The sequence below is a fragment of the Lissotriton vulgaris genome, chromosome 5 (assembly GCF_964263255.1).
Source record: "Lissotriton vulgaris chromosome 5, aLisVul1.2, whole genome shotgun sequence".
NCBI classification, from domain to species: Eukaryota; Metazoa; Chordata; class Amphibia; order Caudata; family Salamandridae; genus Lissotriton; species Lissotriton vulgaris.
This window is the reverse complement of record NC_141693.1, coordinates 1,528,581,033-1,528,608,771: the sequence shown is the minus strand read 5'-3', so window position 1 is coordinate 1,528,608,771 and position 27,739 is coordinate 1,528,581,033. Positions and strand designations below refer to the sequence as shown.

At 44.9% G+C, this 27,739-nt stretch overlaps 1 protein-coding gene across 2 annotated transcripts in view; it reads left to right on the top strand.

Annotated features, from left to right (window-relative positions):
- LOC147712934 (cytosolic phospholipase A2 gamma-like) overlaps positions 1-27,739 on the top strand; it is a 646,694-nt gene that overhangs the window by 523,246 nt on the left and 95,709 nt on the right. For both annotated transcript variants that reach the window (XM_086920395.1, XM_086920396.1), the window contains one exon: positions 16,310-16,414. In XM_086920395.1, coding sequence (XP_086776521.1) covers positions 16,310-16,414 — 105 coding nt within the window. The remainder of the gene's footprint in view (positions 1-16,309; positions 16,415-27,739) is intronic.

Here is a 27,739-nt window from a genome sequence, read left to right as displayed (position 1 = left end):
TTCTCCAAAATTAATTCGAAACCCTAAAAACCCGAAAAATAGTTAAAAAAAACTTTAGAATCGCTCCATGAAAACACGAAAAACAAAAGAGAGAATAAAAAGATTAGTTTAATGAAGTAACTCTTCTCTCAAAAAACACATACTTCTCCGGAAGGAAACCGCGAAAAATAGGACCCTGTAAAAAATATGGAAAACAAACCCTCCCACACAAAGCCCCCCAAACATTTTAAAAAAATACATTAACATTGATACTTTGAACCCTGAGCCTTACCGGGACTGTGCAGTGCAGGAAGCGCCATCGGGCTGTACCGTGAGGTGAACGGCTGTGTCTTAGGCAGAGCGGGAGCGCCGGGAGACTCCCTTGGACTCCAGTCCCCAGCAGCACCAGGGGCGACGCGCCCGTGACGCGTCGGGAGCGCCAGGAGGCGGTGAAAAGGAGACGCCGCCGAGAGCCCCGGGGGGCCATACTTTGAACCCTGAGCCTTACCGGGACTGTGCAGTGCAGGAAGCGCCATCTGGCTGTGCCGTGAGGTGAACGGCTGTGTCTTAGGCAGAGCGGGAGCGCCGGGAGACTCCCTTGGACTCCAGTCCCCAGCAGCACCAGGGGTGATGCGCCCGTGACGCATCGGGAGCGCCAGGAGGCGGTGAAAAGGAGACGCCGCCGAGAGCCCCGGGGAGCCATACTTTGAACCCTGAGCCGTACCGGGACTGTGCAGTGCAGGAAGCGCCATCGGGCTGTGCCGTGAGGTGAACGGCTGTGTCTTAGGCAGAGCGGGAGCGCCGGGAGACTCCCTTGGACTGCAGTCCCCAGCAGCACCAGGGGCGACGCGCCCGTGACGCGTCGGGAGCACCAGGAGGCGGTGAAAAGGAGACGCCACCGTGAGCCCCGGGGGGCCATACTTTGAACCCTGAGCCTTACCGGGACTGTGCAGTGCAGGAAGCGCCATTGGGCTGTGCCGTGAGGTGAACGGCTGTGTCTTAGGCAGAGCGGGAGCGCCGGGAGACTCCCTTGGACTCCAGTCCCCAGCAGCACCAGGGGTGACGCGCCCGTGACGCGTCGGGAGCGCCAGGAGGCGGTGAAAAGGAGACGCCGCCGAGAGCCCCGGGGAGCCATACTTTGAACCCTGAGCCGTACCGGGACTGTGCAGTGCAGGAAGCGCCATCGGGCTGTGCCGTGAGGTGAACGGCTGTGTCTTAGGCAGAGCGGGAGCGCCGGTAGACTCCCTTGGACTCCAGTCCCCAGCAGCACCAGGGGCGACGAGCCCGTGACGCGTCGGGAGCGCCATGAGGCGGTGAAAAGGAGACGCCCCCTCTCGCCCCGCGAGTCGCGCCCGGAAGGCGCCTGGGAGAAGCCCGGGACGCACCCGGGACAAGGGCGGGACAGTCTTAGACAGTCCTAGACTGGCCGGGACTGGACTGGGCCGGCCCCTCTGTCCATGCAACTCTCAAAGATAGCCGGCTGAAGTAAGACTATACCACCTATTATATCAAAGCAGTTACTCTGTGATCGTATCCTGTTGTCACTTGTTTGTGTTGTATTGCAGTGTCTACTATCATTTGAGAATATGCCGAAGAAAATCGTCTGTGGAGCTTCAGAGATATTTAACACCATAGATAACTATATATGGTTCAGGTGGTAAATAAAATAAACAGTGAAAAAAAGCAATCGTTAGGCTTGAGTCAATCCCCTGTCTTTCACTTAGTGAGCCCCCCCCCCATTAGTGCGCAAACGACTGATACACCATCGCAAGATCTCAGCATGAACATCTCCGATACCAACCTTCTTGACATTGTAAGCCATGATCAAAGTGCAGAACTGTTAGTTGACTCAGAGACAAATGCAGAGTCAGACCCCGAGTCTCAGGTGGAACTTATAGCAGAGGAATCTTCATCGTCTGTGCCTGTGACTAGGGCGGTGAGAACCTGCAGGAAAATTCAGCCCAAACGTGGGGGGTCACGGGCAGGGAGGAAAAGGACTGCTTCTCCTCCAAAGTCCAAGGGAAAAAAACCGGAGCATGAGGAAGATAACCTTAGACGAATTATAGATGAAGATTTATTCAACAGGATAGGGGATATGATAGATTTAAAGATAAAGACTATCATTAAGCCACTGATTGGAAAAATTGATAAGCTTACCGCAGAGGTGAAAAGGATGGGAGGGCTGCAATGTAAGTTAGTGAAAGAAATAGAGAGTGTAGTAACCATTGTCACTAAACCAGTAGACACTGCGAAGGGAAATAATGGGGGTGATATAGTAGCAGATGAAGGCTCATTAGAGACCATCCCACCTGGTCAGGCACTACCAGTTGTACTTAGCCAGGAAGTAGCGAGTGAGGCCCCTATACCCTCATCTACTGCACCAACACCGCCATCCCTAGGGGATGACCCTTCACAATTTATAGTGGAAGCCTCACCATTGGTACTGGTACTAGCTAATGTACCCATCTTACCCCCTGGCCAGACAGAATCTATTTCATCCCTGACAAGCAAGGCGTTACACTGGCTGACAAGCAACATGCAGATGGCACATTATGGGAAAGAACAGTTGGCAGGGGAAATTGTAATGGCGAGGAGGATGACATGGATAGGGAACAGGCAAAAAAAGTTCAAGGGGGACTGTGTAGTGTTAAATTTTTCAAACGCAGCCGTGCTCCCAAATGTCCTGTCAAATATATTTCCCCCCCAACGAAGAAGTGGATCTATAATCCCTCTTACCCTAAAATTCTTCTATATTGAGCAGCAAAAAGCGATCCATCCAAACATTCCAAGATCGGGGTGGACCACAAGAAGCAACAGATGGGGTGGGGGTCTTAGACCTATACATAATGATCATGGTATGGGCCCAGTAAATAGATTCGGTACAGGGCCAGGTGATCATCAGAATGCGTTATTTTCTAAGACCCCTAGATCACACTGGAATGCAACGAATAGGTGGGGGGTGGGTGTCCCGGTAAATGACCGTGGGAGCTGTGGAAATGGGTTTGGAGCCTGGTTGGATGACAAGCAGTTTCCAATGCGTCCCAATACCCCACTACCCAGGTGGAATGTAGTAACAAATGGATGGGGATTGGGGGCCCCACCCCATGATTGGGGGTTTGGCACAGTGAATAGGTACGGGGTTTTGGCAAACTTAAATGATTGCGATTGACGTATGGGGGGTCCAAATACGCCAACAAATGGATCAAGGGTCCCATGTATAGTAAGCAACCCCAAAGATAGGGGCAGAGGACTTATAAATGGTTCAAATATGAATGAGACAACTAGTTTGGAAGGCCGCAAAGCGCAAATTGCTCCTGACCAAATTTTGGTCGAGATTGTTGGTGGCTTAATGAGAATGTTAATGATAATGATATCTCACGATCAGTTAAATGCAGCAGAGATAGTGGGTAACTTATCGGCTAATGGAAGCCCCCATCCACGAGCAGAAGATGGGGTCCCCTTGTCCGATTCTGTGGCAAAGAGAACTATAGAAACCTGCAAGATACTAAGTTGGAATGTAGCGGGACCCAATTCCAAAGGCAATGATAAGGAGTGGTCAAGCTTTGTTGTAAGACATAATATCATCGCCCTCCAGGAAACCTGGGATACAACTGCTAATTTTTGGTGGGACGGGTTCACTAGCTTCGCCAAGGTAGCTATTCCTAGCCGCATTGGCAGAGCTAAGGGAGGTCTGTTAATGTTATTCTCTTTAGAATTGAAGGGCTCCCTAAAACAGATTAGCACTGACTCGCATAACATCCTCATTGTAGAGAGAGAGATTAACCCCACTAGGAGGTCCTTCTACATTAATTTTTACAACTCAGGGAACAGGGATAATAACGGTAGCAATATTGCTACCTTAGACGCCATACTAAGGTCAGGCAGTCAGAACACTCAGCTTGATACAGAGTATATTTTATTAGGTGATTTTAACATTCATCCCTGCATGTTAGCATGCAGTTCAAGTAACAAGGAATGGGGTGAAGGTCCCGAGGGACCTCACTTTGAACATACCACAGAAGGAGAGGAGCTAGAAGATCTTCTGGCAAATTTCAACTTGTACGAACCAGAGGGTGGCCTAAGAATAGCTACCTTCACTGGCACCAATTCAGGAACCATAATTGATTATATTATTATCAGACAAGGTATCCTAAACCAGGTGATTTCCTATTGCACTGTGCCATCTCACCACAGTGACCACAACCTTGTCTTACTTTTAGTGGCTTGGGGAGATTACATGGGGCCAAATCCGGGGAAAGTGAGGTTGGACCACACTTTGCGTACCTCTGATCAGGGTAGGAGAGTTAAGTGGGCTAAGGTGGTCCCAAAAAACTTCTACGCGGAGGTTTTCCCGAAAATTAAGGAACAGGTTGAGGTGTGCCAGAATCCTTGTGCCCCGGGTTGTGAAACTATAGGGGCCTTTGAGTCGATCTGTGTGCAGGTGTCGTTAGATCTCCTGGCTAAGCCAAAGAAAGGAGCACCGAAAAAGAAGCGCTGGTTCGACACCGCATGTTCCAACGCACACAGGTCTCTGATGGTAGCTTTGAAAAAAATACCTAGGGTAAGGGGCGAGATTGTTAGATTGAAGAAAATCTATAAGTCAGCTATTAAAACCAGACAAGAAAGTATTAAACGGGAAGCTTGGGAAAATCTCCTATCCGTGGCTGTCCTGAAGGACAGTCGGAAATTCTGGGAAATAATCAAACAACCATTCTTTTCCGACCAAAACAATGAGGCCATGGACTGTGTTATCCCAGATGACAAGTGGTTGACTCATTTCAAAAAAGTGTATGGGGATAATGATCAGGCAACCCAAGATGTCGCTGGCCACTTTAGACGCCACCCCAATACATTTTTATAGCACAGAAGTGGAGAAAGCTATTCTGGCCACAACCAAGCATAAGGCCCCGGGCCCCGATGGAGTGCCAGCCGATTTGTTTCTTATATTCCCCAAAGCTGTCGGCAGAGGTATTGGCTAATGTTTTTACTGCTGTTAATAGTAACCATACACCATCCTCCTGGGACATTTCCACCATCGTCCCCATGTTTAAAAAGGGCCAGCGGGACGACCCCGGGTGTTATAGGCCCATATCCCTCTTGGACTCGTCGGTGAAGATCTTAGGCAGAGTCCTTTTGTCCAGGTTGAGGGATAATGTTGAGAGCTGTGGAGGGTTGTCAGAGATCCAGTATGGGTTCAGAGAAAGGAAAGGCACAATCGAACAATGCTCTAACCTACACCTGCTCATATCAAAGTATATGGTGGCCAAGGAGGGGTCCCTGTTTCTAGCATTCATGGACCTCTCCTCGGCCTTCGATTTGGTGAACAGGGCTAAGTTATGGATGACCTTGCTGAGGATGGGGATCGACGAGGCATTGGTAAGATTCATGGCTTCCCTACATCAGGAGCTTTTTGCGGCCGTACGGGTCACAAATGAGGGTAGGTGCACGTCCCTTTTCCAATCCCTGAAGGGGGTAAGTCAGGGCTGCATATTGGCCCCCCTGCTTTTCACCATCTATATTAACGGTTTGGGTGCACATTTGGAGGAGAAGGAAGTCGACGTCCCGCGTGCAGGAGCAGTTAAGATCCCAGCGCTCCTGTACGCGATTGACGCCGTGCTAATCGCGCGCACGGGTGTCGGCCTTCAACGCCTCTTAAATGCCTTTGGTACATTCATGGAACAGCTTGATTTAAAAATAAACGCTAGCAAGTCGCATACCATGGTGGTGGGACGAGAAAGCAGCAAGAGGAGATAAAAAACCTTCACGTGTAGAGGGGATATGGTTTCTAGAGTTTCCACTTTTCCCTACTTGGGGGTCCTTTTTGACCAGAGAGTGCGGGCGAAGAGGCTGGCGGTTACTAGATCATCGTCTGCCCTCATGGGCTTTGCGGGTAGGTTAGGTGCTAGGCCAATGGAAGCGTTGTTAAAAATTTACAAGAGTAAACCCGTCGCTCTTGCGTCATATGGTTCACCACTCTGGGGCTACGTAAACGTGGAACCAATCCAGAGAGCGGAGAACAGATTCATACGGGCACTCCTCTCTGTGCCGCAGTCAACACCAACTTACTCTATACACATGGAGGTGGGCTTAGATTTCCTCACTGATGAGTTAAACATGGCTCCCCTGATCTTTTGGTTAAAGACGTGGCTCAATGAAGACCTTCCACTGAACTATAAGATCATGTCCGACGTCTTGTCCCTAGACCATTTTAAAAAGATCCCTTGGCTGGCCTATCTGTTGAAGGCATTCTCAGATTTGGGTCGACCAGAGCTCTTTACTTCCCCCCAAGATATCAAGGTCCAAGATATTGATCTTGTTAAAAAGCACTTTATGGGGAGGGCAAGAGCATTCCGTGAGGAAAGGGAATTAGTGAAACCATCAGTAAGGGGTCATTACTTACTTGTCAATTCATTTTCTCTAGCACCTTATCTCGGTTTTGTTACAATCCCATTCCACAGGTTTGTTTTAACTAAGTTTAGGTTTAATTTGTTACATTTTTATTTAGGCACTTTTAAAACATGGGAAAAACCAGAATTAGCTTCACCCTGCAGCTGCGATCATTTCTCACTCCAAGATACTATGCATTTTGTTATGTTTTGTGGGTTTTATTTATAGCCAATGAAAAAATATCTGGTACCAATTCTGAAGGAGGCTGGCTTCAGACAAGTGAGACCGGCCCTGCTCTTTTTACAATCATTGACCAACCCACGTATTACCTTTTGTAAAGCAAATTTCTTGGCAGCTGCAGCTAGGTTGAAAAAACATACCAATTAGATCCATCGTTATTCCTTTTTAACTTTTGTATGCCTAGATTTGTTTTAATGTAAACGATTTTATTGTCATATCTTAACATGTATGAAATGTTCTTAACTCCCTGTATGAAATGTTTTTAGTTTCTTTGTATGACTTTTAATTGAGTCGAATAAAGATAATTTGACTGACTGATGTAAAACATTTTGAATAAACATATCTTTACTAAAACACACTAAATACACTAGGCCTAAAAAACTAACACCTCCGTAAAAAACAACAAACACCTAAAACATACAAATACCACGACCAAATAACTAAAGTAATACTACACACCTCCCAAATACACTCAAACATTACTACTCTCTAACATATAATACTTAAAATTCACTTCACCTTTCCCAATGCGACACAGCATCCAACCGCGAGCTTCTCCAGTCCTGAAAGAAGCAAAATAACATTACGCGGTTAAAAAATAGTCCCATTGAAACAATAATAGTAACTTAAACATATTAAATACCATATTATAAATAAAAATAAAACATGCTACTGAACTTTAAATATTATAAATGATTTTCTATCACTTGTGTTACTTTAAAATGTACTATGTAATTATTTAACATTTGTAAATTAATAATAATTAATAACAGATATTAATTATTATTAATCATTTTTATGTATATAAATTGTAAATAAATACGTATCAAGAATTACAATTGAGTGAATATATGCAATAAATGTTTCAGTTAATTGAAAAATTACTTTATAATTGATTAACCTTTGTAAATTAATATTAATTATTATGAAATATTAATTATTATTTTTTATGTATGTAAATGTTTTAAAAATACATATCGAGCATTGTACCTGACTGTTTGTATGGTTTTGTTTTTTCTATTTCTGTAAAAATGACTTTATAATTAAACTAGCAGCCCGTCCCGACGTTGTCCGGGTATGAATTGATGCCGGCCAGTAGTATGTTTTGTAGGATTTCGTTTTGATAGCATTTCTTATATGTGACAGGCCTGTGAAACGCTCCGATTCACAGTGCACTGCTGATGCACTTAAGAGTGCGCGTTCAGTAGTGTGTAAAATCGAGTTACCCTACTTTATTTTTCCTTGCAATATTATATAGCGCAAACTCGACAACATGGCATGAGCCCAATTTACATTACAGAAGAACACATTCATTTGTGGTAGGCACGGGAAGACAAAGCGATTTGCCCGGAATCACAGGATATTGAGCTGATGCCGATATTCGAACGTAGCTACCTGGCTCTAAAGTTCGCAATTCTAGAACTTGGGGCGGGAGGTGTCTAAAAGTGTATGTCGGTGCTGGCCATCAATGAGAGAGACCTGTGCATTTTTCAAATGGGTGGTGAAAAAATGTGAGTATGTTGCTAGAGATGTGGGCCGCCGTGCCACCAATGTACTTACCGGGGGAGGGTGAACACCCATTACTCCGCAACTTTCTTTCCACATACCATCACTGCGCAAACTTTCATTACGAAAGTACCATGACTCCGCAATGCCATTATAACGCATGGCATTACATTTTATCTGCTTTTACCACACATACATTTCCAACGTAATTCGTTGTAAATGCATGAATGGTAAAAGCAGGTTTTTTTGTTGGGATAAGGTAAGTATGGGTATAGGGGTATATGTTTTGGGGTACTAAGGTATATGTTTTGGTGTTTGGGTATTTTAAGGGTTCAGATATAGTTTTGGGTTATGGGGTACAGGGGTAGTTTTAGGGTTTAGGGATAGGTATGGGTTTTGGGGTATAGGGGTATTTTTAGGGTTCAGGGGTAGGTTTAGGGTACAGGGGTATTTAAGGGCTCAGGGCTAGGTTTGAGTTTTGGGGTACAGGGGTATTTTTAGGGTTTAGGGCTAGGTTTGGGTTTTGGGGTACAGGGGTATTTTAGGGTTCAGGGGTAGGTTTGGGGTACAGGGGTATTTCAGGGGTTTAGGGCTAGGTTTGGGGGTACAGGGGTATTTTAGGGTTAGGTTTGGCTTTTGGGGTACAGTGGTATTTTTAGGGTACAGGGCTAGGTTTGGGTTTTGGGGTACAGGGGTATTTTTAGGGTTCAGGGGTAGGTTTGGGATTTGAGGTTCAGGGGTATTTTTAGGGTTCAGGGATAGGTTTGGGGATACAGGGGTGTTTTTAGGGTTTAGGGATAGGTTTGGATTTTGGGGTACAGGGTATATTTATAGGGTTAAGATGGGTTAGTGTTTAAGGGTGTTGGGGTATTTTAAGGAGTAAGGGTGGGTTATGATTATGGGGTGCAGGGGTATTTAAAGGGAGTAGGGTGGGATTAGCACATATGAGACATGGCATGAAGGGCGGAACGTACCACACGCCCCCAGCGTTTGTCACACCCACAGCACAACGCAGACACGACTTCAAGGGACTACTTTGCTGGCACGGTTCTTTTACCTTTTAAATGTATGTGGTGGGCGTCTGCATAGCCTACGTCCTTCTGCTGCAACTGCCCTTTCCAATGATGTATTGGGTGTTGTGATTGGTGCCGTGGTTCCTGAGATTACCCACCTCAAAGGTTTGGGCTCTCTCTTTATTATATTAGTATGAATATGGATATGGATGTCCCCTTGCTTCCAAACCAAGTTGCATTACTAACAACCAGGTGTGATTTAGGTATTTGTGGTGATTTATATGGTTTATCTAACGTAACTGCTGCATTTCATGCCCTGATGTCATAGTACATGTAATTTTTCTTTGCATTGTCAGGATAATGAGTAGTGTCTCAGGATTTGATTAGTATGCCTAATATTTTTTAATTCATGTTATGTTGGTCTATGTTATAGGCACATTATATATTTTATATAATTCTGTTTGGAGCCTCTTTTTGTGGTGTATTTATTGTGCTGCTGGTAGTAGTGTGTTGGGCAAATGCTTTACACATTGCCTCTAGGGACAAGCCTGATTGGTCTGTACCAAGCTACCATGGGGTAGGCACGGGTTATATTTGGTGTGTAACTTACTTATCCTGACTTGAGTGGTGAGTTGTGCCCAGGTTAGGTGCATACCAACGCCAACCAGACCCCCAATTACATATTTAATGATTTTACAAGTCCCTTATAGAGTGGTATACCATATGCCCAGGGCTTATACATTAAATGCCATCAGTGTGCCTCCAGGACCTATAGTGCCACCCATTTAAATAGCCCTCCAAAACATGTCACAGGCCTGCCATTTCAACCTGAACGCAGTATCACACTGCCATATCGACTTGGCATTTAAAACCCCCTTGCCTAGCCTTAAACTCCCCTTTTATTACATATGTCGGTCCTAAAGTAGGCCCTAGGTTGCCCATAGGGCAGGGTGCGGTGTTAGTAAAAAGTTGGGTATGTGCTTTTAAGTTTTGCATGTCCCGTGATGAAAAACTCCTAAATCCATTTTCACTACTGTGAGACCTACCCATCACATACGATAATACTAGGGATCCCTTATTGCATTTAATAAGCTGTAATCCACAATTGGGAGCAGGCAGATATGCCATAATTGCCACCTATGAAATTTTAATGATACACACTCCTTAATAGTGAAGCCTGAATTTTCATTACAATTTTTAAAATGCCACTTTTAGAAAGTTGGCATTTTCCTGCCCTCAGCCCCTTGTGCCTGCAGCCTGTCTTGGGTCACATGACTAGATGGATTTGACACTTAAACTTTGTGAATTCTTCCACAACAGTCACACAATAGAGGGATTAGGTGTGCCTCGATGGGCAAACTGCTGGCAGGAAGGAGGGCTCTGAAGCAACTGCTGCCCTGCAGTGCTTACCTGCTGCCCTCTTGATTGGAGAAGGGCTAGCATGCTGGCCTTCTGATCTGAGGGTCAAGGACATGACAGGCTCCCCAACAACTCCTGCGCCCAGCTGCTGTGAGTTCCTGTGGTGCCAAAGTGCTGCCTCTCAGGTCCTGAGCCCACGGTCTGGTTCACATGCTTTAGAAACCAAGATTATGGGCTCTTAACAATGGTAAACGTTCCTGCACACACTGGAACCATGCCGCACACACCGAAATAAAATGTGAGCCACTGCCAAGCTGTATATTTGCACAGGATTAATCAGGGACTGTATCCAACCAGCTTTGTTGTGGTTGGCCTGAAATGTTGACCTTGACCTCGTCCACTGCCACCAGATAGCTCCAGTTAAAAGTTTTTGCTTTTAGGTGCAATTTTTCAGTGTATTCTTTAAGAATTCATATCTCCTGGTGTACTGATAGGAATGTATTTGTTTTGGTGTCAAATAATTAAATAGAATTGACTCTATTTTTCTACAGTGGTTTGGGATCTTTCTTGTTTGTGTTTTTACTTTATTACTGTTTGTGCGCTGCATAAATACTTTACACTGTGCCTCTAAGTTAACCTGACTGCCAACTGAACTAACCCTCTAGAGTCTGCCTCTTTGTCCTTGGTATGGGTTCAGCAACTTCAGCCCTTCAGGCCTCCTCACACAGTAGTTGGAGTCCTTCTTTTGTTCTTCCACAGGTCCAGAAAGACTTTCAAAAAATATTCCTTGATGTGCGATATGTATGCCTGGCACCTACGAGTGGATGAGAATGACTTCTGACTCTTGCCTAAACAATGGGGTGAACATTCTCTGGGGCAAATCTATCCACTTTTGTATTAGTTTCTGCTTGCTCTTGCTGCAAACAATCCCAGAGGTCACCCTTATTCCTAAAATCCAAGATGAGAAAAGCTTCTCCCCTTGTGCAGTGCCTGTGTGCCCATCCAGAGATATTTCAAAACATGAAGTGCTACAAGGGACTTGTTTAGAGTGCGTTGGCTCTTAGTTAACGAGTGGTTTGTCAAAATCCACCCTATTGTATCAACAAGATATCAAATTAATTACAAAGCAACATAGATGCAAGGAAGGGCAGGTTAAAAAGAGAGCTAGAGAAGGTAAATTTGTTCAGAAATAAATTTTACTTGATAAAAATGACAAGGGATGCAAACATAAATCAATTCAAGCAAAAGGGATCATGAACTAAGAAAGACAATCAATTTCTCTATAATTCTGAACCCAAAATATCAACTCCAAATGATTCAAACAAACAACCCAGATTTAACAATCAAACATGGTTGTGAGGTGGCGTCAAACAACTGCCTTAGAGGAGATGATAATCAGATGTCGACGTTTCGGTCTTGGTTGTTTTCATCAAAAAGACCATCATCAGGACGATGTTTTGTTTCTATGCTGTAAACAACTCCCAGAGGAATAATAAGAGGCCGCAATGCGTTGTTCCGGCGGTCTGATGGAAAATCTTATCGCTGGGCAGGTGGTGTTGAGAAGATTCCGATAGTCCAGATCAGCTAATGTACTGGTTTTATTTGGTCCAAAAATCCGGAAACTCCGCACGGTCAGCTTCGGTTTGTGGCAACACGGTGTATTGCCACAAACCGAAGCTGACCGTGCGGAGTTTCCGGATTTTTGGACCAAATAAAACCAGTACATTAGCTGATCTGGACTATCGGAATCTTCTCAACACCACCTGCCCAGCAATAAGATTTTCCATCAGACCGCCGGAACAACGCATTGCGGCCTCTTATTATTCCTCTGGGAGTTGTTTACAGCATAGAAACAAAACATCGTCCTGATGATGGTCTTTTTGATGAAAACAACCAAGACCGAAACGTCGACATCTGATTATCATCTCCTCTAAGGCAGTTGTTTGACGCCACCTCACAACCATGTTTGATTGTTAAATCTGGGTTGTTTGTTTGAATCATTTGGAGTTGATATTTTGGGTTCAGAATTATAGAGAAATTGATTGTCTTTCTTAGTTCATGATCCCTTTTGCTTGAATTGATTTATGTTTGCATCCCTTGTCATTTTTATCAAGTAAAATTTATTTCTGAACAAATTTACCTTCTCTAGCTCTCTTTTTAACCTGCCCTTCCTTGCATCTATGTTGCTTTGTAATTAATTTGATATCTTGTTGATACAATAGGGTGGATTTTGACAAACCACTCGTTAACTAAGAGCCAACGCACTCTAAACAAGTCCCTTGTAGCACTTCATGTTTTGAAATATTAATCGCCCAAGCCTACAAGGGTTTATTGGGTTTCCCCTGTGAGAAAACGCATCCAGAGATAGGCAGGGCAATTGCGCCATCCCCTCCTTTGTGGTTACACCAAACCACTTTACTCCTACTGGGTTTGGTGTCCGCCTAACTAAAGTGACAAAAGCTGCATCTTCTCCAGTTGTCAATTGGCTGTTACTTGTGACACAGTAGACCACTTTTTAGATAATTAGTTTCCTGAGCCCACTCCAGCTGATGTTCATTCCCAAGGAAGGTAAACCCTTTCCCATGGCAAGGCCGTTGTTCCTGCTGTGGGAGCCGTTTTCATACCTTTATTAAGTTCACATTTAAGATTGACTGCTGCTATAGAACTAAAGTAGATTATCCTCCAAGAGTTTCAGACAAGAGAAAGCTACGTTTCTAAAAGTTACTTTTCCAAAATATTTAATACAAATAGAAGTGCTCCAGTTAGCAGAGGCTAAAAACCAGCAATACAATTCCATAAAAATTGGTTGGGACACAGAAAAAGGCATTTTTTTCACACCGCTTCATTCCTCTATCTTCAGCTTTTTACATAACTCATTTGTAGGTTAGTTAAGCTGTAAAGAGCTACCTCATTGACTGAATTAGATTGTCAAATCAACAATAGTTCTTGCTATGAGGATTTGTTCTGTTATGAGGATTGTTGTGTTATAAGGATTTGCATAGCGTGCTTATCACCCGAGGGATATCCAGGCTCTGGAGTAGAAAGTAGGTCAGGAAGGCTTCTTCCTGAACAACTAGGGGCATACTATCAAGACAGGCGATAAAATTATCGCTGTTTTAGCAGCAGAAAACTGCTGATAAAACGGCGCTAATGGGCTTGATAATATGCTCTATGGAATTCCAATTGAATTGAAGCCCATGTTAAATGTGAAGGACATCTAACATCGCCTGTCTTGATAATATGCTCCAGGATCTTTAGCCTCTTGTGGAACTCGAGTAGGAATTTGGAGGTCCTGATGTGGTGTGTGAGGTCATTCAAGGATTTGGCAGCAATGTAGGAGATGGAGCGTCCTACTGATTTGCTCCTGCCAATGTGGGCATTTGTGTGAGGTAGAGTGTGGCTGAACTTAGTTGCCTGGTTGGTTGGTAGAAGTTGTGGTGGTTGAGGTAGGTGGGCCCGACATTATAGATGGCTTTTTAAGTGTGGGTGAGCAGTTTGTATTGGCATAGCTTCTAGATTGGTAGCCAGTGTAGCTCTCTGAGGTGTTGAGGGATGTGCATCTGGTGTCAGTGGGTTACCATTAAAATATTTTCTGGCGCATACTCAAGATGAAGAAGCAGGAGTAGGTGACAGTGGCCATTGTGAGGCTGTCATCCAAGGCGATACCAAGGGTGTTTGCAGTGGTCAGTGGGGTGGGCGTAGGCCAGTTTGCCTTCATTTGATATGCAAGTGGTAACGTTGGTCCTAGTGGTGGTGGTGGTGTTGTCTGTGAGGGAGATGATGAGCTGGGTGTTGTCTGCGCAGGTGACAATGTTGATGGGGTTCTTGGGTTTGGAAGTGAAGGGTGGGAGCCTGACTCACTGGGTCCTGTCAGAGAAAAGATGGCGGCCATCTCAGGACGGGTCCATCTGTTCCAGAGGTGTGGAGTCTTCTGATGAGGGTGCTGTGGGAAACCGTGCCAAAGGCTGCTTAGGGATCAAGTAGTGCTGCAGTTTAACCTTTGTCCGGGATGGTCCATATCCTGTCAGCTGTGCAATAAGAGTAGTTTCCATGCTGTGGTTGCTGCAGGCTCCATACTGTGAGATGTTTAGTAAGTGGTGAAGTTTAAGACGGTGTTGTTGAAGATGGTATTGTTCAAGATCTTAGGCATTTCACGACTTTTAATTATATACTTATGTGTAATCATGTCGTAACTTGCATTGTTGCATGTAATGGTTATTTATTTTATTTTCATTCCAAGCCTATGCCACAAAAAGGAAAAAAAAATGTACTGACCTCTAGACATGGTTGCATAATGCCTGCAATAAAAACATTTGCATTGAAAAAAACGTTCAGTGATGTGGCAGTCGTACCATTTTTTTATAGTGAAGGCTTTAATTTGTGCCATTGGTTATAGTGTGAAAGTGAAAGAAGACCAACAAAACCAACACTCTCAACAGGCAGATACAATATTACGTTGCCACTTACACACTTTATAACTACCACTGTAAACAAATTAAGGCACACGAAGTATAGGCAAATAAATATTGATTATTTAAAGATAAGATACTAAAAAGACACATATTGCACCGCCTATGTCATCACTCAAAATGAAGAGAAACATTGGGTAAACTGGGCTAGCCCATTGCCCTTTGCTACTTGCAGTGGTGGGCGGAAGAAACATGTAAAAGACAATTTAAAAGATCAATAGATAAAGCCTGCAGAACAAAATACCGGTCGCAAAGGGGCAGATTAGCAGAATCTGCCCCTTGGCAACCTGTATTTTGCATTTAGGATGCATCATTCCAAATGCAAAAATCGTTAATTAAGGAATAGCAACATTTGCAATTACTTAAATTGCGAATGCATTTAAGGAATCGCAAATTGCAATTCTTTAAATGTAATGCATTAAAGAAAAAAGTGGCGATTTCGCAATTGAGAATCACAATTTACCGTCAATTGAGAGGTGATGGTAATTTCCGATTTCTTTAAAAAATGCACCAAAGTGCATTTTTCAAAGTCCAATGTTACACACACACATGCCCTTGTGGCATGTGGGTGCGCAACATGTAGTTAAATTGTAATTTCAGCAGTGCAACAGGGTGTCCTTTTGGCACCCTTAAAATTGCATGCGCATTTTGTGAGTACCTATTGGGTACTCGCAAATTGCACATGCAATTCCCATTCATTGCTTTGGGCATCTAGGCCCATAGGAATCAATGGGAAACAATTCCTTAATTGTGACTCGCAATTGGAATTTTTAGGAATATTTGGATTGCTTAAAAATCGCAATTAAGGAATCGCTATTGGCTATTTTGATGCATGTGCGCCAAAATCCTTACTATGTATGTGTATTATGTATGCATTACATAATACATACATGGGAAAACAATAGTCTGGCGGGCAAACAAAACTGAAACAAAGGTCAGGCCTAGAAATACTAGAACATTACAAGATACAGTTTATACATGGGCTTTCTTTCAGTCTGTTGCTGTATAGTCCAATCTCTTCCCCTTAATATTCCCGGTTATCTTAATTACAAGGGTGTCAAAACCATTACAGGAAAATGGTGGAAAGGTTGTGGAAGTGGGCATGGCAGTGAAAGTGCTGCCTGCTATTGTCCATGTTCCATCGCAAGGCCCTGAAGTGGTGCTGCATCGCCCCTATATATGGCAGACACCCGATGCCACTTGCGACTTAAGTAATCCTCCTCGAACTTCCGTGCATGCACTGCTGTGCAAGAAGGCCTAGTATTCCCAAGCTTTTTTATTAATCACTGGAGCATTGACTTCATAATCAGTGAAACACATTTTCAAATTGTACTGTTACGCTGTGTTTGTTTTTAGAGTGTAAGAAGAACGGCAGTCACCACTTGCCACCACCCTTAGCGTCAAGTCGAATGGCGGGGCCGGCAATGGCACGCATGAGCTTTGAAAGCTTTATTCCTTCTGGTAAGTTCTACATTTTCTGAAGTATTTAAAATGTCTTTATAAACAGTGCAAATGTCAACCAAAAAAAGGACTTCACAGGTTCATAATTATTTAAAAGTATGACATCTGCACTTAGTAAAAAAAAATACACACATAACTAGCTAATTTCACTGCTCATTTAGAAGCATAATTCATAAAGTCGTGATTACAATTTTGCAATAAATGTATATATATCGCTATGGGAATGAGTGCTCATTCGCCTACTAGACCTATTACCACTCGGACAAATAATCTCTTATTTGGCTATCTGTTGGAATAATGATACTTTTTATTTAGAAATGATTGATGCCTAAGAAAACAGAGAGCTAGACATGGGGTGAAATCTGTTTTGTTTTTTTTACTAGAGAGAGAATATAAGGTTCTTATGTTACTTTTTTTTAAACTCGGGTTGATGTAGGGTGGGCGGTAAATAATGGCTGAGTTTCAGAAAGAGCTGATGCCAGTATGCACGTATACTTTATTTGAGCAGGATAAGTAGTAACTCATTCATCACTGGAAATGTCATTTATTTACAGCTCATACACCTCATACAGAAAGTACAACGGTACAATGTGGTGAGATCAATCTGGCCACCATATTGTGCTGTTCCCATTCAAACTATATACAATCTTAGTTTTTGCAAAATAGCTGCATTAATAATATTAAAGTGCTGTTAGAACTGGGGGTCTCAAGTTGGCAATGGTATACACTTTTGACCAAATAGGGACCCTTGCTTTTAAGTCACCACTGGATAACCCCTGCTCACCCCCTTGGTAGCTTGGCATGAGCAGACAGACTTATCTGAGAGACAGTGTGTTAAGCATTTGTGAATATACACAGAAGTACAGTGAAAACTCTACAGAAGGACACAACTCAAGTTTTATAAAAATACATTTTCTTTATATAGACTTAACACAAGCCCACAAATGACAAAAATCCACAATACTGTACTTAAAATAGACTTAAAGATGGTTGAAGTCACTTAGTTCAAGTTGATGATAAATGCAACACAGTTCTCACAAAATTATCTGGATGCGTAACGCAAAACAAAGAAAAGGCTTGCAGAGTTGGGGATGCGTTGGTTCCTTAATTACAACACTGGTGATACCACTCCTAAACCAGACCATACTCTCTGGTCTGTGGAGGAATCTCCGAAGTCAAAATCATGGCTGGCCGGGGGAGCTACAAGACTCTGCTGTCAAGCATAGATTTTGTACAGGAAAGGAAGCCTTCCTGTACAAACCTATGCTTTAATACTTTTCCCTCTGTTAATGTGTGTTGTACAGTCCAGCACAAAAGTAAAATTGGAAAAATGTGGTGATTTTTAAAATTACTTCAGTGTTACATCTGTCTCCTGGAGAAATAATTCGTTTTGCGCAAATCCCTCTTTACAAATGCTTCTGGATACGGTTTTGCAATAAAACATTTGGGTAGGTGTATGGGAAAGCCCATGTATATCCCATAATATGCTCCTTTGACATTAAGTAGCGCATTGCTATTTTGGGCAACATTCCAAAGCTAATCATGAATGGTGTTTCAATGTAAATCCCACTAAAACATTTTGCACTAGATTTGTGTCTCTTTTGTGCCCAAACCAGGCACAATGTGTTGGTGAACCAGGGTCAAGATTTAGTTTTATCATGGAACCATATTTTATCTCTAGAGGTGTGCTTCCAGTGTTTTGAAATCAGAGGTGATATAATTCAGGATTGAAGTGCTGGGTTTTCACAATGTGAGTCCCAGTACGGAGTTACAATGGGTGCCGTAGGACTTCTGGCTGTTTAGACCTATGTAAAGCTTCTTATTCAGTTCCTGAGGCAATCAGTGGTAAATGGGTAGTTAATACTGATTAGCTAATGTTTAACACTTGTGTCTAGGAGCCTCATTTAGAGGTTAGCAGATCAAATATTCCAACACTAACTTGAAGGTGATCTTATCTGTGCCTACTCGCAATCCTGACGAGCTAAAGGCTCACAAGTAAATCAAAAATGGTCTAACATTTGCTCTCGGAACCCTCATGGGCTAGAAAATATTTTACGAAACCCAGGTGTCTTGGAATTCTTGCAAGCTCACAACATCATCTTAGCCCAAGAAACTTGGAGCACAACACCCCACCATATTATAGGCTTTACTGGTCATCATGAACCAGCAATAAAATCGGCTAAATTTGGTCACCCTAAGAGCGGTTGTCCTCGTATTTTTCAACCAAACTGGATTGGTCATTAGATAAACTCCCCATAGGGACGATCTGGGTTCGTGTAACCAAGTTGGAACAGCACAAGAATGGCGGTATTCTGACAATATTAACACTACTTAATGTCTGCATACACCCAAGTGAGGAGACAAAAGACAAGCACATGAACATGTTGTTTGGAATAATAAAATCACTGCAAAGGCTTTATTGTCAGGCACAGTTTATCATCTCAGGTGACTTTAACATGAATTTATGCAATACCCCAGGGAACCAGTATAAAAAGGGAAACAACTTCAGATGACAATTTGAAACACTAGGTCTGATACACCTAAATGGAAACACAAAAGAGGATTCACCAGCAGCAATTATCTTTTTAAGCGGGATCAAAAGTTCAACCATCGACCATACCTTAGTGAGTGAAACTGTAGCGCGACGGACACAAAAATTCCAAATAGAATGCATAGAGAGCGATCACATGCCGCAAACATTGCAATTGGAGCTAATTACATCCTGGCTGACAGCAACTAAAGGTCTACTCTCCATGCCACATGCTTATAACTTAAAAAGATTGAAATGGTGAGGAAGAGGGATTGAGAAGATAATGGCTGAAGTATATTTTTGAGCAGATAGAGGAAACCGGAAGTTTAAAGTCACCACAAGCTGGGAAGGGTGAGAGATTAATAGATTGGGAAAATCTAATGGGAGCCCTAATGGAAAGCTTACAGAACAATAAGAGACATTATCCTCTTATGTATCACAGGAAGCCTACCTGGATAAGCAGTCAACATCCCTGGTTTAGTCATGAACTACGCAAGCAGAAAAGCCTTTGGTGCGCGAAATAAGATCTGTCTTAAACCAGTTGAAACTGGAGAAAAACCTGACAGAAGCGAGCTTAGAAAATTAAGAACATAGGGCCAGATGTATCAAGGCTTTTGCGACTCGCAAAGGCTGAAAATCGCAGAATTTCGGCCTTTGCGACTCGCAAACGGCCGTTTTGCGATATTTGATATGTAAGAAAAAAATCGCAATTTAAGGAATCGCAATTATTTGCGATTCCTTATTTTGCCATACCATTTAAGGAATCGCAAATTTTGCGAATCCTTAAATGATATGTATGACACATTTTTGGTTTGCGAATTTGTGTTAAAAAATCGCATTTTACCATTAACTTGTAGTTGGTGGTAATTTGCGATTTCTTTTAAAAATGCCCTAATTGGCATTTGTACGGGTGGCATGTGACACTCATACATGCCCATAGGGCATGTATGTGTGCCACATGCACACACATGTAGATTTGAGGGGTGCAGCAGGGTGTCTTTGAGACACCCCTGCACCCTTGAAATAATTCTCAAATTGCGATTAGCAAATTGCGAATTCGCAATTTGAGAATTATTGCACTATCATTCCTATGGGCCTCCTGGCCCATAGGAATGCATTGAAAATTATTCTTTATTTGCGAATTCGCAAAATGCGAAATCGCAAATAAAGAATAATAAGGAATCGCGAAAAATTTGCGATTTTGTACATACATACCGTTTTGCTAATTCTAAATAGCGATTCGCAAAAAATCGCTATTTAGGATTCGCAAAACGGTATCTTGATACATCTGGCCCATAATATACAAAAAATTGTTGAGCAGCTAAAACTAGACACCATGTTACAGTATGGAATAAACTTCTTCTGGCAAGTAAACAACGGAACAGAAACCATTTCTGGTATCAGATAAATTCACTGACACTCGGTAAAAATAGACATCAAAACGCAGGGATAAATGAGGTTACATGGGTAGCTCACATAATGAGTATGTATAAAGAACCAAAGCTCAAACCAACACCAGTTAGTCAAATAGAAAAAAAGGACAGCAGGAGGAGCACAACGCAAAAAAGGCAGACTACCCTTGGGGTCATCAATTCGAATAATAAACACATCGCCCCACAATGTAAAAACTCAGAAAAACTAACGGAAGTAAATCAATTGATAAAATTCATAAAGAAATCAAACACTGAGGGTGCACCATGCCCCAACGGAATCCCAAATGCTCTCTTCAATGGAGAAGCTTCACATTGGGCCCATTACTTTACTCCACTCTTCAACGAGTTGTTTATGACAAATGGAATTCCAGAATCATGGAGGGGAAGCATTATCCAGACAATTTTCAAAGGGGGAAATTCAACAAAGCTGACAAACTATAGATTAATCACAATAATTGATGTTGAAGCTAAGTTATATGTGAGATGCTTGCTGACCCAATTGAAAAAATGGTCAGACGATTACAACTGCATCCCAAGGTCGCAAACAGGGTTCCGGGCCGGAGCAGGCACCTTAACAAATTTGACGGCATTAACATTGTTAGCCAAAAAAGCCAAATTTAAGATTACCGACCTGTTCACCTGTTTTGTGGACCTCAAGCTAGCTTTTGACAGAGTGCCCCGTAAACAACTATGGTAAAAACTGGACAGCTGGGGCATTAAATGCCATCAGAGAATTATACATGTGCACCTGGAGTCAGGTAAAATTAGGAGACGGCCGGTGGATAAGAAAGAAAATAGACACCCAAAATGGTCTGAAACAGGGGTGCGTGTTAGCTCCAACTCTTTTTAATCTGCATAATCCGACCTTGAAGAGGCTCTCCTGGAGATCAATAGCCATCCCCCATCGTAAGTTAACGAGGAAATCATGTGCCTTCAGTACACCGACTATCTAGTGCTACTAAGTCAAACTCCAATCGGAGTGTAAAGAAGAATGAGTGCCTTAGCCAAATACTTGGCAGCACAAGGGCTAGAATTACATTTATTAAAAACAAAGGTTGTACGGCTAGCGGATGCCAAATACAACAAATACACATAGTATATTGAGGGGAAAAAAGTTGAGGCAGTCACCTCCTAAAAATATCTTTGATTCAAGGTAGAACAAACATTGAGCTATAAATCACAACTCAAAATCTGATGTGCAATTTTAAAGTATTAGAAGAGAAATTAAGCTGTCCTTCATATGGTAACTTATTAACTGTCATGCATGCACAGTTAATACCCACTGAAATAATGAAAGGATGTGAAATCCCTGCCTTGAATAAAATACAAACAAAAGTCCACAAAAAAAGTTTTCCACATCTAACAAAGCGCATCGCTGGTCCAGGTGCGGCTAAAGTTTAGGCTGCTAAATCAGGTACTTCAGAGCAAAGGTGCCTTTATTAAATTATGTTGGATGCTGCGTGCTTCTGAATTCAGTACCATAGACCTACTATGCTGGAAAGAAATAGACAAGAAGGAAAGAAAATGCAAGGATCCCGGGGCAGTTATTTAAACCAGGTGATAGAGGACCTGGCTGCCCAAGATATTTGGAACCTCAACATAAGGAAGAAGGCCTTCAATAAACGAATCCTTTACTTCAAAGACCGCAAGTCTGGATGGTGAGCAGCTCATATGGGACAAGGAAGCCCTAGGAATATTTATCAGCTTATTTCTCACTTACCTTAAAACATCAAATTATGAGATTGCGTCTTGGCATGTAGGAAACAAAAGACCTCATCCCCTCATTGAATGATGAAAAGGGAAAATCGAGACTGCAGATTATGCAGATACAAATATGAATCTATACAACATATGTTTTGCCTATGCCCAAAGTTATTAAAAGAACGCAAATCACTTTCAAAACTACTACTGAACAGTATGAAAATACGAACAAGTAGAGAAGCAGTAACCGTCTGGCTCGGCGGGTCCTCAATCCCCCTAAGTATGCAGGGGGGTAAAACTTTTAAATTTGTATTTAAAGGAAATTGGTTGAAACTCTGTGGAGTTTGAAATTGAGTTTTGAAACTATTGGTCGCCCATAAAAATTCCAAAAAGCAAAATGCCGTCTTACATATGGTTTGTTATATACACATGGGCTTTCCAAATCTCTATTTTAAATGAATTTTTTAAATATTTGTTGCACAAAAGTAGTTTGTAGATCAACTGTGTAAAAATTCCACCAACGCTTTATCTTGTTTATATAAGTATGTTGTAGTACTATTTGAAAATGTTGCTCGGTGTAATGGTTTTGTTTTTAAAGACCGATCACTTAAATAAAAATTGAATTGTCTGTCGTATTAAAAGTTCATTATCTTCTTTGGCACTTGAAATTTGGCGGCATCAATGGTGTCCCTAAGTGTCTTGTCTAATATTGTATTTCACAATAAGTGACAAGTATTCCTAAATGGCTCTGTGGTGGGGTTGAGTAAGGTTTAGTCTAGGACATTGAAACTCAGAGTACAGCCTGCGGGCTGCATGCAGCCCTCTTGACCTTTACATGTGCCCCCTGGTAACAGCAGCACTGGGCTGCTGTTCACTCAACTCAGTACTAACAATAAACAAATGTTAAAGAAAAAAGCAAAATTGGTTAAAAGGGTTATTTTATGTTAAACAAAGGAAGCAACTATAGATTTGTGCATCACTTAAGTTGAGGAAGGCCTTCATTTTAAAGTAATCTTGTAGCAAACAAAGTGGGAGAGTTGTGACCTTGACCTTCCAGGTAGGTCCCCCCCCCTCCGCTGCAGCTCCACCTGAACGCATGCCTGTGCCCACATTCCTGGTCTCTTGCTGCCCATCCCTGGGTGCTATCTTTCAATGTCCTCCCCTGTGCCCACTGCTCACTTCCCACCGCTGCTGCCCCTGCGGCCGTGCCCCCGCACCCATTTGCTTGCCCCTGCCCCCCAGCTGCTCTTCCCTCACAGCTCCCCTTCCCTCCCAGCTCCCCTTTAAATGGCAGCAGCTGTGCGGTCAGGAGAGCAACCCTTGACCTTCCAGGTAGGTTGCTCCCCCTGCTGCAGCTCCACCTGCACCTGTGCCCGCATCCCTGGTCTCTTGCTGCCCATCCCTGGGTGCAATCTTTCCTCACCCCGCATGCCCACTGCTCACTTACCGCCGCTGCGGCCCCGCTCCCCATGCACATTCGCTTGCCCCTGCCCCTGCCTCCCGCCTCCCAGCTCCCCTTTAAATGGCCGCAGCTGCGCAGTGAGGAGAGCGACCCTTGACCTTCCAGGTTGGTCGCTCCCCTCCCCCCCACTGCAGCTCTACCTGCGCCTCTGCCTGTGCCCGCATCCCTGGTCTCTTGCTGCCCATCCTTGGGCGCTATCTTTCCTTGCCCCCCCTCGTGCCCACTGCGCTCTTCCCACCCCTGCGGCCCCGCCCCGCGCCTATTTGCTTGCCCCTCCCCCCCCTTCCGGCTGCTCCTCCCTCCCAGCTCCCCTTTAAATGGCTGCAGCTGCGCGGTGAGGAGAGCGACCCTTGATCTTCCAGGTAGGTTGCTCCCCCCGCTGCAGCTTCACCTGCGCTCGTGCCTGTGCCCACATCCTGCCCGCTGCGACCCCGCCCCGCGCCCATTCGCTTGCCCCTGCCCCTGCCTCCCTCCTCCTGCCTCTCACCTCCCAGCTACTCCTCCCTTCCAGCTCCCCTGTAAATGGCGGCAGCTGCGGGCCGCGCAGCAGACGCACGCAGCGGGCGCGGCGGGTGCGCCGAAGGCAAGCCCGTCTGTGCCTGGACTGCGCCTAGCACCAGAACCCCTGGACCCTGCGAACGCCACGATAGCGGACTCCACTATGATGCCAGCAACCTCCACATACTCAACACCGGCCAAAACCACACCTGCTTCCAGGCAGCCTCGAAATGGACCCATGGACCCTTCTTCTGCCGCACATTCAGCTTCACCTGCGACAGAACCACCAAACCTCCAAGGACTGGACCCAACCACCTCAGCTGCATACTCCTCAACACCCGCTCTGCACGCAAACATGTCGTCGAGCTCTGGGATCTGCTCGACACCACCGCCCCAGATGTGGCCTTCCTGACCGAGACCTGGTGGAACGACTCCTCGGCGCCGAACATCGCTATAGCCATCCCGGACAGCTACAAGATCACCCGCAGGGATCGTTCCAATGGAATCCGAGGAGGAATAGCCATCGTCCACAAGTCCACCCTCAAGATCGCCACCCACACAGACGACACCCTCAACACTGCCGAACACCTGCACTTCGGATCCACACCGACCCAAACACCACCATCAGAGGAACACTCATCTACAGACCCCCCCGGGCCCAGTTCAGCGACTCCATCGCCGACCTCGCCAGCACCCACGCGCTCGCCTCCACGGACTAAATCGTCCTCTGGGACCTGACCTTCCACTTCGAGAACAACAATGACGCCAACTCCGCCACCCTGATCGACAACCTTGCCAACCTCAGCCTCAAACAACTCCGTCTTCTCCACAGGCACCCACGTCACCTTCGACCACACCACCGAACTCCACTGGACCAACCACCGCTGCATCCATTTCACTTTCAAGAAACTAAACGTGATAGTTAGAAATTAGCATTTAAAAAACCTTATAAATTCACTGAACAAGCATTTGCAATGCAATAGTGTTAGAACTGGCTATTTCTGGTTGGCTAAGGCTGACGCCAAAGCTAGGCAGAAACCACCATTCTAGTCGGGGCAAGGGAGTCACATGTCAAGATAACCCCTGCTCACCCCCTTGGTAGCTTGGCACGAGCAGACAGGCTTATCCCAGAGGCAATGTGTAAAGCATTTGCGCCAGCACACAACAGCAACAACATCCTAGGCACACCACAAAAGGAACTCCACACAAGGTTATTTAAAATAACTTTTGTATTTGTCAAAAACAAATCAGATAGTATCACACAATATACATTGTGTCAACTGGCACGGGCAATATTCACAAGGGATTATTTACACAGGACAGGGCCACGTGGGCCACTGTCAGAATCAGCACTTAGTAGAAATAGCACTTCTAGAACATAGAATATAGGATAAAAAAATAACCGTAGTACAAGTTAGTAAATATAGCACACAACCAGTAACCACTGGTAACAGGTAAGTACCACCTACGCAACCCTAAACACCTTAGGAGAAATGTCACGCAGGGAACCAGGTCCTCACTAGGACCACCTGTACTAGAAAGAACAACCACCTAAGTATCACAATACCATTAGGGGTATAAGCAAGAAGACATTACACATGATTCATCACAACATTAAGAGGTGTAGGGAAGGAAGACACATGATGCATAAAACATACATTCAGCAGTGTAAGAACAAGGCACATGATGCATCAAAAACACATTCAGAGGTGCAGGGAAGGAAAAACACATGATGCATAAACCAACACATTCAGAGGTGTAAGACCAAGGTGCGTAATCATATTGAATGCATTGCATTTCCTAGCACAACATCACATTGCTCAAAACTCACATCAGGCACCACTTGTGGCAGTCCCTAGGCCAACTGGCCTTGTTGGGGCTAGGACGCCCTGTGTCCCAAAAGTCAGGGGCCTAAACGGTGCAGCTGCTCACTAATTGCTGGGCAGCTGGGACATCAATAAAACTATGGCATTGGCTCTCATTAGCCCTCGAACAGAACTGCGCCAAAAGGTAGGAGCCACACAGGCTCTTGAACAAAGATGCCCCCATGAGCCTCTCTGGCTCTTAAAACAATGGCACCTCGAGCCTCGCTGGGCTCGTAAATTAAATATGGGCGGGAGCCTCTCGGGGCTCAAACACAATGCCCGGAACGTTGGAGTCCCTCACGGACTGGCCCCTGGAGCCCCGGGGCTCCAAACAGAATGCAGCCTTGTCGGAGCCTCTCAGGCTCTATCCACCGTTGGAAGGGCCCGCTGCCATCTGGGGCCGCTCTAACCTTCCCTCCCTCTCAGCCTCCAGCCCTCCCTTACTCACCGGCTGCTTCTGGACTCCTCCGGTGACGGTCCTGGGCAGCGGGGCTCAGAGGCGGCGCCTTCCCTCAGCGCGGGGCTTCCCTGGACTCCGGGAGCCCCACCCGGCCGTTGGCGGCCTCGGCCACCATTTCAGATTCACCCGGGCCCCCTCCTGGGACCCAGGGCTTTGGGCCATCACCGCGGGGCTCTCCTCTCGACATGGGAGCCCCTGCGGAAGCTCGCGCCACCTTCCTCCTCTTTTCCCGGGCATCCGGGTCATTGCCTGGGAAAGCCCTTCCGGGCAGTCAATCACGGAGCTCCTCGCCAGTGACGCGGGAGGAGTCTCTGCCGGCTGGGCCAATCCCAGCGTGGCCTTTCTGTGACGTCAGCGGCTGCTTCCTCGCGGCCTGGGGCAATGGCGGTGATCGCACGGGGACAATAACGAGGGGTGAGCACCCTCGAAGCAGCAATTATAGGGGCAATGCCGGGTGGGCACCTGTGCCGTAAATTAAAGAATAAATCCGCACAACACGCAGGGTGGGCACTCGCTATTCCTCACGCAAAATGCGGGGCGGAGGAACGCTCGAAATAAAGTAAAAAGTGCTCCCAAGTGCTATAAAGATAAATCAAGCGCTCCTAAGCGCTAGGGACAGCATACAAGCGCTTCCAGGCGCTAGAAGCTACAAGTCAAGTGCTAGCAGGCAAAAAGAAGGTCCAAGTAAAAATAAAGCGCTCCCAGGCGCTAAGGGGGCAGAGTCCATCAAGCCCCCAAGGCAAAGACTCCCATAGCAAAGGTGTCCCAGCATCCAGCAGGGGACCCCAGGAAAAGGTCTCCAGAGTCCATCAGGTATCCAGGGGCTGGGCAGGGCCCAGGGAGGCAAGCCTTCCCCTGAGCCCAAGCAGCAGCACGCCCCTGGCAGGATTCAAGTCAGAAACAAGAACAATTTGGAAGGGGACACAGCCCCTTTTTATACAGAGAAATCCTTTGTCTAGCAGGGTGCAGGCAGTGTGAGAACCAGCTAGAACTGGCCAGGCTAGGGACATCAGACGCACCCCAGGGGGTGGAGCCAGCATTGTGTGGGGAAAACCCAGTATTGTGTGGGGAAAACCCAGCCTCATTCAGGACCCTCAAACCAGACAGTCAATCCACAAGCAGGCCTTGGCTCACTCCTCCCCTCACATCAGCATGCTAAACACTCCATTCGTCACCGGGGCAGACCCTCCCAGACTCTTGGAGCCAGGCTCACCAGCCAGCCTCAGCCAATCACACGCCAGACACAAATTACACAAATATGCCAACTTCTAAAAGTGGCACTTCTACACCAGACCCAATTATGCCGCATATATCATTGCACAGCATTCAATCTCACGAGTTCGCACATACCAAACTCGACCCTGTACTCCCCACAC